Source organism: Macrotis lagotis, chromosome 8 (assembly GCF_037893015.1).
Source record: "Macrotis lagotis isolate mMagLag1 chromosome 8, bilby.v1.9.chrom.fasta, whole genome shotgun sequence".
In the NCBI taxonomy this organism is placed as follows: Eukaryota; Metazoa; Chordata; class Mammalia; order Peramelemorphia; family Peramelidae; genus Macrotis; species Macrotis lagotis.
The window spans coordinates 19,889,294-19,906,313 of NC_133665.1; the positions used below are offsets into that span (position 1 = coordinate 19,889,294).

The 17,020-nt window shown below is 38.2% G+C and overlaps 1 protein-coding gene across 1 annotated transcript in view; it reads left to right on the forward strand.

The window, feature by feature from the left end:
* Nucleotides 1-17,020, forward strand: part of ABCC1 (ATP binding cassette subfamily C member 1 (ABCC1 blood group)) — a 152,179-nt gene that overhangs the window by 67,315 nt on the left and 67,844 nt on the right. Inside the window, exons 6-9 of the mRNA XM_074196489.1 lie at nt 1,408-1,469; nt 2,221-2,352; nt 12,557-12,781; nt 14,992-15,169. Of these exons, the coding sequence (XP_074052590.1) occupies nt 1,408-1,469; nt 2,221-2,352; nt 12,557-12,781; nt 14,992-15,169 (597 nt within the window). The remainder of the gene's footprint in view (nt 1-1,407; nt 1,470-2,220; nt 2,353-12,556; nt 12,782-14,991; nt 15,170-17,020) is intronic.

Genomic DNA, 17,020 nt, shown 5'->3' on the forward strand with positions numbered 1-17,020 from the left:
AATTACTTTACTAGGAGTGGTTAACATAGACTGGAGTTGGGAGAGACCTGAGTCTTGGAGATCAGTTAGACTTTTGTAGTACAGGAAAAAAAGGTGACAAGGGCTCCAAACTCATGGTAGCTGGGTGAGTGGAGAAGAGATGGATTCAAGCATCTGATCCGCCACTCCTAGTCCATGTTATGCTAGCTTATTTGGCTTTCTAATTATGTTTGTTCTGTATTGATAATTAATTTGCATTTGTCTTATCAGATACATTTCTGTTATTGAATATGGTACCCTAGGAAACAAGTAGGTGTAGTTCTCCTATGGAAGCCAAATTGTGATGAATCATTTTCCATAGATAATCAAAAGTGAACATTTAAGAATTGGTTGTATGTGCTTGTAAATAGAATATATCTTTTAGTTTCATACTTTGTTAAAGGTCTTTGACTGCATACTACTTACTATGTGGGCATATTTCCTTATCATTTTTTAAAAAAATAAATTTATTTTTTCAACTACATGTAAAGATAGTTTTCCACAGTCTCATTTTTGATAAGGTTTTTGAGTTATACTTTTTTTTTTTTGCAAGGCAAATGGGGTTAAAGTGGCTTGACCAAGGCCACACAGCTTAACTATTAAGTGTCTGAGGCCGGATTTGAACTCAGGTACTCCTGACTCCAGGGCTGGTGCTCTATCCACTGCGCCACCTAACTGCCCTGAGTTATACATTTTTTCATGCTTCCCTTGACAGAGCAGTCTAATGTAGTGTAACTATGTTAAACATATATCTATATTAATCATGTTATGAAAGAAGAATAAGAACAAAAAGGAAAAAACCATGAAAGGTACAAAAATCATAAAATATAAAACAAATTTTAGAAATTGAAAATAGTGAACTTTGGTCTGCATTTAGATGCCATAGTTCCTTCTCTGGATGTGGATGGCATTTTCCATCACAAGTCCTTTAGAATTATCTTTGATTATTGTACTACTGACATGAACAAATCCATAATAGTTGCTTATCACTTTCTTTTAAAAAATTATTTTAAAAATTTAGATTCCAGAATTCTACATTATAGTATGTGGTAGTGCTGGAGAACTCAGACAATACTTGTTAATAATATGTTTGGAATCTTTTATGGAACTGTTGTGTGCTCCTCTGAGAAAAAGTCTTTGAAGGTAGAATGTAGCTGTTTTAGAAGTCATTGTAACTTAGGAGAGGGAATATCATTTTTGGTGCCAAATTGGATGTGTAAAAGTTATCAGATTCATAAAAGCAGACAGATAAGGTATCAGTTCCTGTTTTAATAGCTCCAGTGTATGTGGGATTATCTATATATCTATAAATATCTATATGAATATAGATATAGGTATAATCTATATGTGCTTTTATTCTACTTCTTTTCTCTTTTTTCTCCCCAATAGAATCCCTGTCCGGAGTCTGGTGCTTCTTTCCTCTCCAGAATTACCTTCTGGTGGATTACTGGGTAAGGGCATCGAACTTTTTCTCCTACCTGTATTTCTGAACTGATTGACCCCACAGATTAGGCTGTTTTCTCTGCTTGTGTAGCAGTATTGTGACCAATAGAAGGTGTGTGTTAATGAACTCACTCACTTTGCCCATCTGGTGATACTGGTGGGGATGGTGATACTTCCCATACCATAAACATACAAACACACTCCTCTCTCAAGTAGAGGGTTATAAAAATTAAAAAACTTTGAATCATTTGATAGGCAAGGACTTGGCCACTTGAAGTTATTTTCTCTCCATCAGTACTGTCAAACTCAAATAAAAATAGGAGTCATTAAAATCCTCTTGGGCCACATATTGACTTAGTTTTAAAATCTAATATTTATTTCATTTTTATTTATTTTGTTAAGTATTTCCCAATTAACATTTTTTAAGTTTTATTTTTATTTTCAGTTCAAAATTTTCTCCCTCCCCTACCCATTGAGAGTGCCAAACATTTAAATCTCAATGTGCAAATAAAGTCATGCAAAATACATTTCCACATTAGACATGTACAATTACATTTTAATCTGGTTTAGGCTGCATTTAAGAGTGTTGTGGCCTGCATGTGAGCCATTGGCCTCATGTTTTATCTCTGTTTTACATGATAATTTTTCAAGGTTTATCCTGGTATTTTTTTAAGTCATTATGATGATCCAGAATGGGAGTTCTTTCTTCACCTAGATCTCCTTGCTCTCTCACACAGTTCTTCTGTGCTTCAAATATAGGTTGATGGTCCGAGGATATAAATGTCCTCTGGAGGCTGCAGATTTGTGGTCCTTGAACCCAGAAGACACCTCTGAACAGGTGGTGCCTGTTCTGGTGAAAAACTGGAAGAAAGAATGTGCCAAGTCAAAAAAGTAAGTGTGAGAACCATGAATGGGTTAATGAATAGAGAACATTCTTTCCCAGGTTGTAGTTTGAATTGTTTAGCCTGTTAGAATAAGGTAACCTTTTGACCTTAAAACCCCTTAATAATCTTAAAAATCTTTGAGGACTCTGAAGAGCTTTTGCTCGTGTCAACCATAGCATAGTTATTTACTATATTAGAAATTAAAACTGATAATTTAAAAATATTTATCAATTCATTAAAAATATTAATAATAAATCTGATTTAATATTAACATAAATAGTAGTTTTATGAAAAAAATTTATTTCCTAAAACAAGAAAAATTAGAGTGACATTGTTTTATATATTTTTTGCAAGTCTTTTTACTATCTGGCTTAATAAAAGGCAATTGTATTCTTATATCTGCTTCTACATTTAATCTATTGTGATATGTTGTTTTGGTTAAATATATGAAGAAATTCTGGCTTCACACAAATACAGTTGGAAAAGGAAGCAGTAGTTTAATAGAAAATATTTTAATAGCAGTATTTGATAGACAATAGATAATATTTTAATAGATGTCTTAGAATTATTATGAAAATAGTTTTGACTACATTTATCCCTGAATGGATCTCAGAGACTCCCCAGGAGTCCAGGAAGCACACTGATTTGGTGCATCAATATAGCCAAGATCAGGAATACCACCTCCATAAAGATATTTATGTGTAGGGGGGAACCTCTTCTTCTTAGCTATGTACTACAACTTGAATCCTTGGCAGGTTAACTCATACTTTCAGTCAAAAGGGGGACAAAGCAAAAAAGGCATCAAAGGATTTGTACAACTCTTACTGATGCTACTAGGAAAACAATCAGAAGTACAGGACCAGCTGCTGCTGCCTGTAGCATCCTCTTTGTAAGCAGAGGAAATCATATTTGGAAGAGAGAGACGCTTTTAGCCATTGATTGTTGGGAGAGTAAGCTGTGGGGTTTTTGTGCCTTCCTAGATTGGTATGAACATTCTGTTATTATGTTAGGGAAAGTGTAAATGTGGTTGTATGATTGGTTATATTTATGGGTTCCTGATCATGTTCCTTTGAGAGAGAGAAGTATGAGTTTTAGCTGTTGAAACCAGATTTTGCCTAGTTTGCCAGAAGACTTAAGGTTTCCTGAATTGTTTGTGCTTGTCCTAGGGTTTAGACAACCATAGAAAGTTAAGTACAGGAATTATGGTAAGAAATTTTCTGGTCAAAATTCCATCACTGAAGGAAATGGGCCTTTATCCTTCTTTATTACCACAGGACTAAATTAGATCTGAAAAAAGCTAAATACTCAGGATCTACAACAGAAAAATCAAAAGAACTCTGCCTGATTCTAGAAATTCTCTGTTGGAAGGAATTTCACATGGGCAGTTACTAATTTGGTATATTCTGGCTGCTCTCTATACAGTGCAATCATTCTTGTCCTATAGAGTGGAACTGATCATATAACCTTTGTTTTTCTTTTTCTTCTACTATTGGGGATTAAGAACAGAGGTCACTAAAACACTTGAAAATGAGAGATGGTCCTCAGAACTACTAAATATTTATTTGCTTATAGTAAAATCAATGTTACATAGAAAATATACAAACTTTCCTCACTTTCCTCACTTTAGCAAGTTTTAGGAAATATAACCCACCATGTAAACCATCATCTTTACCCCCACTTGACTGGTTACCTTATTTTTTGTTAATTTTATTAAGGAAGATTATTATATAGAGTAAAATTTTTTAAAAATTATATCCTAGGGGCAGCTAGGTAGCACAGTGGATAGAGCACCGGGCCTGGAATTAGGAGTACCTGAGTTCAAATTCAGCCTCAGACACTTAGCTTGTGTGGCCTTGGGCAAGCCACTTAACCCCATTTGCCTTGCAAAAATCTAAAAAAAAATATCCTATTTGATCAACATGAATGAAAACTAGAATAGAAACTGATGGGAATCAGGTCACATCTGGTAATTATAAATTTTAGGAAAAGTTTATTGTTATCTTTTGTTTTTTTACATCATCATAGTTTTTTTTTTTTTGAAATTCCCTCCTCTCCCCCAAATTCAGATAGACACACACACACACACACACACACACACACACACACACACACACACACCTACCTAAAGAGAGAACTGACCTGTTCATAACTAGTACAACCAGTACATGAAAAAGTCTACAAACATGTGCAATGTGCAACACCTTTGTACCTCTCATTCCCTTGAAGAAACGGGTTGGGTTCTTTTGAGTAATGTTTGATCCTTATAATTTTGCAATAGACTTCTTACCTTAATTTACATTATAGTTTTCAAAGGCAATTGCGAGTTTTCCTGTTTCCTCACAAATTACTAAACTTAGAAGGTCTCATTAATCAGTTAGCTCTGAATCCTCACCCTAGTTTATTAAAGATTCTTTATTCAATAGAGAAACCTATACTGCCATACTCTTTACCTTTATACTCTAACAGTATTTACTTTTATTCATTTCTAAATAACCTCTCTCTTCTTTCTTCTAATCTCTTAAACTTAACTAAGCCTCAAGGCTTTACAATTTAGCAACTGAGCAGTGACTGATGAAAAAAAGACAAATGATTATTTACACTGTACTAATTGTGAGAAAAGTCACAACCATTTACTTCTAATGATTAACTCTAGAAATGCTTACTAGTCAACTCTTACAGGTGCTACTTTAAATCTTTTCTCAAGAATTCTCTTCATAATGTTCCCCCCCCCAAATGGAGTATTAAACTCAATTTTTTTCTCAAAATATTTCTTCAGTTTTTCTCCTTAACCAATAAATCATCAAATTTCTCAGTAAAGAAGTTTTCTTTAGCCCTGACAACTTAAATATATTCAAGAATAATAGTTAAATTGTACATTTCCAGAGTCCATTCCCTCTTAGAGGGCTGTTGAAGCCAGTGTCAGACTGCTATGTAGGATTAGGGACTCTTATCTTGCCTGATGGTTTTCTGTCCTCATATTCTCTGGGCCTGCACAACCTAGTCTACTTTCTGTCCTTTTATATTCTGCTTTGCTCTGGTCCAAATCCAGTTACCTGGCACCTTCAAATATCTTCTTTTCCTCTATGTAAGATCTTTTGTAATTTTTTTCTTGCTGTAAATTCTCATTTATCTGGCATCTTCTCCTTGATCCGGTCTTTTTTTTTTCCATCTCATTTTCTAATTTAATTAATTAATTTACTTTGAATTTTGCAATTTCCCCCCTAATCTCGCTTCCCTCCCCCCCACACCCACAGAAGACAGTCTGTTAGTCTTTACATTGTTTCCATGGTATACATTGATCTAAGTTGAATGTGATGAGAGAGAAATCATATGCTTAAGGAAAAAAAATTAAGTATAAGAGATAGCAAAATTACACAATAAGATAACAGTTTTTTAAAAATTAAAGGTAATTGTCTTTGGTCTTTGTTCAAATTCCACAATTCTTTCTCTGGATACAGATGTTATTCTCCATTGCAGATATCCCCAAATTGTGTCTGATTGTTGTATTGATGGAATGAGCAAGTCCATTAAGGTTGATCATCACTGCTGTTAGGGTGTACAGTGTTCTTCTGGTTCTGTTCATCTCGCTCTACATCAGTTCATGCAAATCCGTCCAGGATTCCCTGAATTCCCATCCCTCCTGGTTTCTTTTCACTTTTAATTTATTTTTTATTCTCATTTTGTACAAATGTTTTTTTACATTAATAAAATATTCTTGTTTACAAGTAAACAAAATACCCCTCCTCCCCCATGAATATAGATAGACTTGTTTGGGCAAAAAAAGTAAAGGGGAGAGAAAAAAATTAAAATAAAAAAAATAATAATTGTAGGTATGGCCAGGTGGCACAATGGACGAAGCAACAGCCCTGGAGCCACGAGCACCCGAGTCCACATCCAGCCCCGTAAACCCAACAATCACCCAGCCGTGTGACATGCAAGCCACCCGATCCCCACTGCCCTGCAAAAACCAAAAAAAAAAAAGAAAGAAAAGACCCAGAATAAAATAAAATAGTAATAATAGTAGGGGTGGCTGGGTGGCAGACAGAGCATTGGCCCTTGAGCCAGGAGCACCCGGGTCCAAATCCAGCCCCAGACACCCAAAGATCACCCTGCTATGTGGCCCCAGGCAGGCCATCCAGCCCTACTTGCCCTGCACCCTCCCCCAAATAATCATAACAAAAAATGTGCTTGAGTCTTTGTTCCAACACCAACACCTCTCTCATGGGTGGATCTCATTCTTTATGATAAGTCCATCACAAAAGTTATTTCCATATTTTTCCACCCTTGCCATTGCTGATCACAACTCCCTCCTTTCTTATTTCTCCACTACCATGTACTCTATTTTCTCTCTCCTTTCACTCTGACTCTGATGTAGGGTCTCTGAGTGGCACAGCAGACAGATCCCTGGTCCTGGGGCCAAGAAGCCCTGAGCCGCCATACCACTCCTTAGGCCCAGAATCCACCTGGCCCTGTGGTCCTGGGCAGGCCTTCCATTCCCAGCCCCTTGCAAGAAGTAAGAAAGAAAATGTGTTATATCTGGCCACTCTCCCCCCATGGTCCATCCTCTCCTCCTTTATTCACACCCCCACCCCTTCCCCCTGCTCCCCCCTCCTTCTTACTCCAGTTGTCTGTACCCCATTGAGTATATTTGCTGTTTCCTCTCCTAGCCATCTCTGATGAGAGCAAAGTTTCCCTCATTCCCCCTTGCCTCCCCCCCTTCCATATCATTGCAATAGCTCATTGTAATAAAAAAAATCTTATTATGTGAAATATCTTGGCCTATTCCCCCCTCTCCTTTTTCTTTCTCCCATTCCATTTCCCTTTTTTTCTATTGACTCCATTTTTACACCATATTTTATCTTTGAATTCAGCTTTCTCCTGTGCTTCAACTATAAAAGCGCTCTCTACCTCCTCTATTAACTGAGAAGGTTCATATGAGTATTATTAGTGTCATTTTTCTATGCAGGAATACATGCAGTTCATCCTCATTAAGTCCCTCATATTTCCCCCCTCTCCTCCAATCTCCATGCTTCACCTGAGTCCTGTATCTGAAGATCAAACCTTCTGTTCAGCTCTGGCCATTCCAAAAGGAACCTTTGAAATTCCCCTGGTTCATTGAAAGTCCATCTTTTTCCCTGGAAGAGGACATTCAGCCTTGCTGGGTAGTTCATTCTTGGCTGCATTCTAAGCTCTCTTGCCTTCCAGTATATTGTATTCCAAGCCCTACGAGCTTCCATTGTAGCTGCTGCTAAGTCCTGTGTGATCCTGACTGCAGCTCCACGATATTTGAACTGCGTCCTTCTGGCTGCTTGTAATATTTTCTCTTGGACTTGGGAGTTCTGGAACTTGGCTATAATATTCCTAGGGATTGGTTTTTTGGGATCTCTTTCTCTGGGGGATCGGTGGATTCTCTCCATTTCTATTTTGCCCTCTGCTTCTAGAATATCAGGGCAATTTTCCTGTAGTAATTCTTTGAAAATGATGTCAAGGCTCTTTTCCTGATCATGACTTTCAGGTATTCCAATAATTTTTAAATTATCTTTCCTAAGTCTGTTTTCCATATCAGTTGTTTTTTCAATGAGATATTTCACATTTTCTTCTAATTTTTCATTTTTTTGGTTTTGAAGTATTGATTCCTGATTTCTGTTAAATTCATCAGTCTCCCTGAATTCTATTCTTTCTCTGAAGGATTTGTTCTCCTCAGAGAGTTTTCTTATCTCTTTTTCCATCTGGCCAATTTTGCTTTTTAAAGCATTCTTCTCAATAACTTTTTGAACTGTTCTATCCATTTGACCTAAGCTGGTTTTTAGCATGCTATTTTCTTCAGCATTTTTTTGGACTTCCTTGCCCAAGCTGCTGACTTCATTTTTATGTGTTTCCTGCATCTCTCTCCTTTCTTTTCCCAGTTTTTCTTCCAACTCCCTCATTTGATTTTCAAAGTCTTTTTTGAGCTCTATCATAGCCTGAGCCCAGTTTCTGTTTTTTCTTGTAGTCTTTAGATGCAGGAGCTGGTGCTTCCTCATCTTCAGACTGAGTATTTTGGTCCTTTTTGGGCTCATTTGCAAAATACTTCTCAATAGTCTTCTTTTTGTTTCTCTGCTTGCTCATTTTCCCAGCCCGGGCCTGGTTTGGGGTGTTTCTTGAGCTTTTGGGACACTCCCACAAGGGTCTCAGTGTATGAGGCTCTGTCCTCCCTCCTGGTCTGTGAATGACCATAAGCGCCCCCCTCTGCCAAGGGGCTGATGTGGGTGGGGCTGCTGTTCTATTGGGGGGGCCTAGACTGTGATCAGGATCTGAATGTGGTCAGAGCCCCAGAGTCCTGTTTCAGGGGCAGAGGACAGAGCTCTGCAGTCTCTCTTCACTCCCCTCCCTCAGCTCAATGGGCTCATGCCCTGGGGGCTCCTGCTTACTGGCTCCACCTGCTTCTGTTTCCTGGATCAGGGCTGGGGAAAGACCATGCTGCTTGCTGTGTGCCCTGAGGGCTGGGCTCCACATGCTCGCTCTGGCAGAGGTCCCCTGCTGTTCACCCACTTTGTGCCCGGTGCTCCTCGGGGTGCAGCTCAGGAGACTACCCCGCTGCTGTGAGCTGTGACTCCTAGCACCCTGGGCCTGCCTCCGGGAGGCTAAAGTTCTTTGGCTCTGGCAGGCCACCCCTCTGGAGGGCAGCCTCTCCAATCCCGGGGAGCAGAGCCTTTCTGCTCTTTTCCTGGTTACCTTGAGCAGGAGAACTGCCTCTCTGGTTCCCTTTGTGGGTTCTGTCTCTGGAAAGTTTAGTTAGAGTCCTTAGCTGATGAATTTTATCAGAGAGCTCCTAAGACTCGATCCCTTCTTGTCGCCATCTTGGCTCCACCCCCAACGTATTCTTTCAATACCTACTTTGCCCTCTGGTTCCATGATATTAGGGCAATTTTCCATCACTAGATCCTGTAATATTAAGTACTGCTCTTCAATGTTTTCAGGAAGTCCAATAATTCTCAGGTTGCCCCGCCTGGACCCATTCTCGAGGTCAGTGGTTTTGCTGATGATGTATTTTACATTTTCTTCTATTTTTCATATTTTTAAATTTTATTTAATGGGCTCTTGCTGTCTCATGAAGTCATTAGTTTCTGCAGACTCCATTGTTTTTTTTAGGGAGGAGTTTTCTTCTTTAATCTTTTGCAACTCCTTTTCCAATTGGTCAATTCTACTTTTGAAAGAGCTTTCCATTTGACCAGTTGAGGTTTTGAGAGAATTATATTCTTTTTGCATTTGCCCAGTTGAGGATATGAGAGAATTATTATCACTTTTTATTTGTCCAATTGATGATCTGAGAGATCTATTCTCATTTTGTATTTGTTCAACTGAGGATTTGAGAGATTTAATCTCATTTTCTATTTGACCAATTGTATTTTCTAAGGATTTGTTTTCTCATTGCAAGGTATTAATTGTCTCTCCCAAATTTTCCAGTTGATTTTTAAACCCCTTCCTTATTTCTTCAAGGAAGTCTTTCTGTGCTGGAGATCAGATCATATTCTCCTCAGATGTTTTAGGTCTCTCTGAATTAGGGTCTTTTCCTTCCAAGAATTTTTCTATGGATCCACCTTTCCGCTGACCCTTCTTCATTTTGCTAAGACCTTGAGTTGGGGAGGGGCTGGTTCACAGGGGTTTGGTTTTGGGATGCTAGAGGCTTTACTCACTGAGTTCAATTTCTCTGGATGGCCAGTAGGAGGTGCTGGTTTCTTTCTCTGGATTGTCTGTGACTTTGATTGAGGCCTTCTCCCTTAGCTTGAAGGGAGGGGTTGAAGCTATTTAAATCCTTTTGCCTTCAATCAATGGTGGGCTTTACCCTGGGGTGAGATCTTCCCTCTCCCTATTGTCAGCTGGGCTGGTTCTTCTCCTCACACATCTGTGCCTTGAGGCAGAAGTAGTCTGCTATTGTTTGTTCTGGGAAGAGGCCTCAGCCACAGTGGAGGTGTGGACTCAGAATTCCTTGGGCCAGAGCAGCCCAGGGAAGGTTTCCACAGCTCTCCTGCAGCAGAACTCTCCCCCCAGCCCTGTTGGCAAGCTCCAGAGAGTGAGCGCCAACACCTGTGCCACTGCTCCCTAGTTAACTCAAGCCCCCACAGTGTAGCCCCACCACTGATCCAGCAGGTTCATCTCTTGGGCCCTCAGACTCCCCGGTTCCAATTCAGCCACTAATTTGGTTGATGGGGCTGATCTGCCCTCTGCCCGGGGAGCAGAGCCTTTCTGCTCTTTTCCTGGTTACCTTGAGCAGGAGAACTGCCTCACTGGGTCCCTTTGTGGGTTCTGTCTCTCGAAAGTTTAGTTAGAGTCCTTAGCTGATGAATTTTATCAGAGAGCTCCTAAGACTTGATCCCTTCTTATTGCCATCTTGGCTCCGCCCCCCCATGATCCAGTCTTAACAGATTCCTTTGACTATCTTGTCTTCTCTAGTGTCTCTTTCTTCTGGTATCCTGTCCTTCTAGCTTCATATTGTCCCATGTCCCATAAGTGAAAAAGGCCAAGAAGAGATTTCTTGGTAGTAGTGTCTTTGAGTGAGCAATATAAAGTCCTGAAAAAAACGAATTGAGAGACCACCTCTTTTGTCCATGTATTTTACTTCTTCCTCTCTTCAAACAGTAAAAAAACTTTAAAAAACTTAAACATTTAATTATATTGGTAGATATAATATGTATAGCTGTATAGGCATATTGTCGTATATGCGCACATGCATGCATACATGTGCACACATGTGTGTACATGTGTGTATTTATGAGGTTTGTACATATATACTCACATATATCTGTTCGGCTAAATACATATAATGAAAAATTGAAATAACCACATAAAATGATGTAGCAGTTTATTAAAACAAATAGTACCAAAAAATTTTTTTTAAAGTTTAGATTAAAAAGAAATATTAGTGGGATGTGATTTATGGAGGAGAAGAGATGAGATTCCTTGGGCCTTGAAGGATATGTGGAATTTGGCTAGATAGAGAAAGTGGGGGAAAGGAATTCAAGGTAACAAGTGATAAAAAGGAAATTTGAGGTTAAGAAAGAGCATGTTATATTTCTGTGCATTGAGTAGTAAGAGAGAAGTCTGGATAGAGAGGCTGCAATTGGACTGTGTAAAATAGTTGTTGAACTTGATTGTATGTAAAATAGTTTGAATGTAAAATAGGTGTCAAACTCCCAGTTGCAAAACTCAGATTAAAATGTAATTGGTGGGGGCGGGGCGGCTAGGTGGTGTAGTGGATAAAGCACCAGCCTTGGAGTCAGGAGTACCTGGGGTCAAATCTGGTCTCAGACACTTAATAATTACCTAGCTGTGTGGCCTTGGACAAGCCACTTAACCCCATTTGCCTTGCAAAAACCTAAAAAAAAATGTAATTGGGGCAGGGGGCAGCTAGGTGATTCAGTGTATAAAGCACTGGACTGGCCCTGGCATCAAGAAGACTTGAGTTGAAATCCAACCTTAGACACTTAATAATTACCTAACTGTGTGACCTTGAGCAAGTTCACTTAACCCCATTGCCTTGCAAAAACAAAAACAGAAAGAAAATGTAATTAGGTAACATTTAGCAAAATATATAAAAACAAATTACAAATAATGTTAGGTTATTTAGGAGGTTCAGTGGATGGAACACCAGAATTGGTGAGATTTATCTTCATGAGTTCAGTTCTCGTTTCAGACACTAACTTGCCATGTGACTTCAGTTCATCTGTAAAAATGAACCAGAGAAGGAAATTAGAAATCACTTCATTATGTTTGCCATGAAAACCCCTAATGGGGTCATGAAGAATTAGACATGACTGAAAGGACAATAGATATTGTTAATTTGTGGTCTTCTAAGTCAGCATGCCTTACAGAGATCTACTGCTTTTAAAGTTTGATGCCATGATATAAAACAATGAATAGTAGATATGGTGTGAGGGATTTTATCTTGTAGACATAATGGGAGCTATTGAAGATTTTGTGTAGAGTAGTGATATGAACAAGTTAGATAATTTTTAGATGATTAACTTCATGCAAGATAGATTGGAAAGAGGCAAAGAACCAGAAGGCAGGAACTCAAAAGCTATTGAAGTAATCCAAGTATGGGAGAGTTGACTGTGAGGGTCTAATAGGCAGGTTTCTTTGCAGGGTATTTTGTCATGACAAGAGAAGAAACTACTCAGTGAGCATTGGGGTGTGTTACTTAATTACATTTCTTTCCTTTTCTCTTTTAGGCGTCCTGTAAAGCTTGTGTATCCCCCCAGGGATACACAACCACAAGAGAGTTCCAGAGGAGATGCGAGCGAGGAGGTCGAAGCCCTCATTCTAAAGCCCAGTCAGAAGAGGGAACCTTCCTTGTTTAAGGTTTTATATAAAACCTTTGGGCCTTACTTCCTCATGAGCTTCTTTTTTAAAGCACTCCATGACCTGATGATGTTTGCAGGCCCTGAGATCCTAAAGTAAGACCCCTTCTCTTGAGTTTTTTCCCATTTTTATGGTCTATCCCTTCCATTTGGTTATCAGTCAAGCTTCTTAAGGGGGGGGCATAATTTGTACCATTGTGTCTTTGACCCCACAGGTGCTCCCCAAGTATCCACTTGTGTTAGACACTGTCCTATCACAGGCAAAGCATTCTCTAGTGGGGCTGCTAGGCAGTGTTCTGTTTTACTCTTGTTCCTGGCCCCAGGGCCATTCCATTTTATCTCTCCTTGGGCCTCAACTTCTTCACCTCTGAAATGGGAATAATAATGCCTGGCCTTCCTACTTAATGATAATCATCTTCCCCATCTGATTCTAGTCTTTATTCTCCAAACTTTGTTCTTGTTCAATCCAAACTGGCTTACTTGCTGTTTTCCTGACCCTAGCACTTCTAAACCTTGGTACAGTTTCCTGGGTCTGAAAAACATGCTCTCTTCACTTGCTTCAAGGCTTAGTTCCTGTGCCACCTCCTCCCACAGGCAACCTTTCCAAATTCCCCTTAGCTGTTTGAGCTCGTTCCTTCATTTCAAAAGATCATGTCTGATTGTCAAAGTCTATATAGAGAAGGCTTGATTTCACATCTTGCTTCCAATTCCTAGCTGTGTGATCCTGAACAAGCTGCTTAATGTTTCTAAGTCTGAGTTTCCTCATCTCTAAAATGTGCACAATAATATATAGGGGATTATTGTGAGGATAATATGAGATAAGATTATAAAAATGCTATTAGTAGCAATTTAATAAAAGATTTTATCTTAATATTAGTTGTAACAGCAGTTAAAACAGCAGTAGTAAGGGGTGGCTAGGTGGTGCAGTGGATAGAGCACCGACCCTGCAGTCAGGAGTACCTGGGTTCAAATCTGGCCTCAGACACTTAATAATTACCTAGCTGTGTGGTCTTGGGCAAGCCACTTAACCCCATTTGCCTTGCAAAAAAAAAAAAACTACCCCCCCCAAAAAAAACAGCAATAGTAGTGGCTGTTTACACTTATTGCCTCCCAGTGGAGTATAAGCTCTTTGGGGAATAGTTTTGCCTTTGTATCCCTAGAGCCTAGAACAGTGCATTGTACAAAGTAGGCACTTGATAAATTTATATTTTGTTGTTGTTCAATCATCTCCAACTCTTTGTGATGCCATTTGGAGAGTCTGGAGTGGTTTGCCGTTAACCTTCTTCAGTTCATTTTACAGACAAGGAAACTTAGGTGAATAGGACAAACTATTTCTAAGATCACACAACTAGTAAATGCCTGAGGTCAAATTTGAACTCAAATCTTCCTGACTGTAGACCCAGCACTCTATCCATTATGCTACCTTGCTGCCCAGTAAATATATTGTATTAGATTGTGAAGGTAGTGATAATGAATAACTCATGTAAATAACACTATAATGTAAGGTCATATTTATTTTTAAAAACTGCAATGAGTCTAACATACATTTATAACCCATGTAACTCTTATTAGTCACATATGTTATTGTTGAGAAAGAAATCTCCTGTTTATATTAGTGTTCAGAAGCATTATAAAACCCTTGGACAAGCTGAATTTATCATTGTTGTTGTCCTTCCTGGACTTTAGATTTGGCATCTTGGGTTACTCAGGTATCAATCACTAAATATTTATTAAGTGCCTATTATGTGCCAGCTACTGTCCTAAGCATTGTAGGATGGTAGAAAGAACAGTGTCATTTAGAGGTAGAGAACCTGTGTTTAAATATTGGCTCTTCTAATTTGCTATATTACTTGGCAAAGTTCAACTAGAGAATCTCTTTGATCTCCTCCTTTGTACCTCTGTGGTTCCAAGTCCTTTGTTTCTATGTTCTTGGAGGTTAGAAACTGGGCTAAGTGGGTAGGCTATGAGGCAGAACTTTTATGAATTATTCCCTGAATTTACCCAAGACTTTGAAACTCAAGACTACATAGTCCATAACTTCCCCAGCTCTCTACCTTCCCTTCCCTCAAGTATTATTCTCTCTCATCTTCAAAGAGGTTAGACATATGTGTGTGTGTGTGTGTGTGTAAATTGATTAATAATACTTTCTACATTTTTTTAAAGAAAGATTTTATTTGAGATTTACAATTTTTCCCCTATCTTGCTTTCCTCCCTGCCTCCCCCACAATTTCTACATTTTTTATAGAGGGCATGAGTTTTGTTTCCTCTTTAGCCTGAGTTAATGGGCTTTCCTTGTTCCTGTACAGATTGCTCATCAATTTTGTGAATGACAAGGAGGCCCCTGATTGGCAGGGATACCTGTATACAGCACTTCTCTTTGTTAGTGCTTGCCTACAAACTCTAGTTCTGCATCAGTACTTCCATATCTGCTTTGTAAGTGGAATGAGAATCAAAACTGCTGTCATTGGAGCCATCTATCGCAAGGTAAGAAATTAAAAATTTCCTAGCACAGATGGGCAGGTTATCTTTGAGATCTTCAGTTACTTGTCCCCTTAACCCTAAGTGACAAAATCTACAATGATGTATCAGTGAGCTCTTGTATGGGAACTTTTTTTGGTTCATATTTTTAATAGATTTTCATTAATATCTTGTTTTATATCACATGTATTGTTTCCTTTACATCTTCTCCTCCTTCCCAGAGGATTCATCCCACATAACAATTTTTTTAAATAAAAAAAAGGGAAAAAATTATAGAAAGGTAATGCATACCAATAAACTGGAGATAGGGTCATGGACTGTTACAGGTATTCTGGAAAGCAATTTGGAATTAGACAAGTAAAGGGACTAAAATGTCCATAGAGTTTCCCCTGCTAGGCATATACTCCAGTATGGTTTTTAAGGAAAAGAAAACCATACCAAAATATTTATAACACCATTTTTCATGGTAGAAAAAGAATTGGCAACACAGTAGATGCCCTTTGACTAGGGTATAGTGGTATATTATTGTAATGGGATATTTCTGCTGTAAGAAACAATTACTATGATGAATAGAAAGAAATAATATGGAGTTACTATTCCAATGTAAATGGGAAGAATAGATTGAAGTCCATGGTTGAGGAATATTATATATAATGTTAAGATTTTTTAGATTTAATTTTTAAAAAAATAATATGGATATGTTTAGCTTTTATATGACTTTTCCTTTTAGATATATTCCTTCCTCTCCTTTATCTAGAGAGAAAAAAGAGCAGTTCAGAAAAACTATCCAACAAATTAGTCAAGTTCAATAATTTATACTATGTTGTAGACTCCAGTACCTTTATCCTGAAAAGAAAGGAGAAAGGTGCCTCCTCTGTTCTCTTCTTTAAGACCAGTCTTAATCATTGCAATTACACTGTGTTCAGTTTGTGGGATTTTTTTGTTCTTCCATTTACATTTTTGTAGTATAATTGTTTTGCACAATTCTTTTGTCAATTCTGCTTCTTTTTACATTGTGCTACTTTGATGTCTCCCCAATCTTCTTTACATTCATCCTTTAATTATATTCAGCAAAATTCCATTACAACTATGGACTACACTTTGTTTAGCCATCTCCCAGTTGAAGGATAACATGTATTTTGTACGGGTGATAGATTTTAAATTCAATTTCTAGAGAACTATTAAGATGAGGATGAGTTAATGTTAAGTTATGGTGAAAAGCGGTGCTATTAGGTACCTTTCCATACTAGGGAGGGTGATTTCCTAGGTTGGCATGTAAAATGTATGAGCCATTAATATATAGTCTTTATTAATAGATAGTAGTCTTTCTTGAAAGGAAGTCTTTATTAATAGATAGTAGTCTTTCTTGAAAGGAACAGTAAACTGATTTGTGGAGGTCTGATTTAGATAATAATTTTTCTCATTACTTTATTGTATATGACATTAGAAATGTCACTGGTTTGGAACATCAGGTGTCATTATGTGGATTATATGTTCTTTGAGTTATTTAGTAACTGATATGTTGTGGGTGCTGTCTCTATACCTTCTTGATTCCTTCTTTTCTCCACTTCAATGAAATCTGAATAAAATTACCTTCTTCAAAATGTAAAAGGGCTTCTTACATTGGGAGGTGGGGGGTGATGGGGTAGAGTCTGAAGTCAAAGATCCATTTCAAAGACTCTGTGAGCTACCTGCTGGGGTCTTAGAAATATTGGAAGCTGTGCAAGCCTTCAGGGGAGGAGAGACAGACACCTAATAAGTTCAGGTAATAATTTAGTAAAATGATCTTTTTTTTTTAAATGCCAAATGGATCTTTCCTTAGAGAAGCCACAGCTCCTGCAAACTGTACAAGATGTG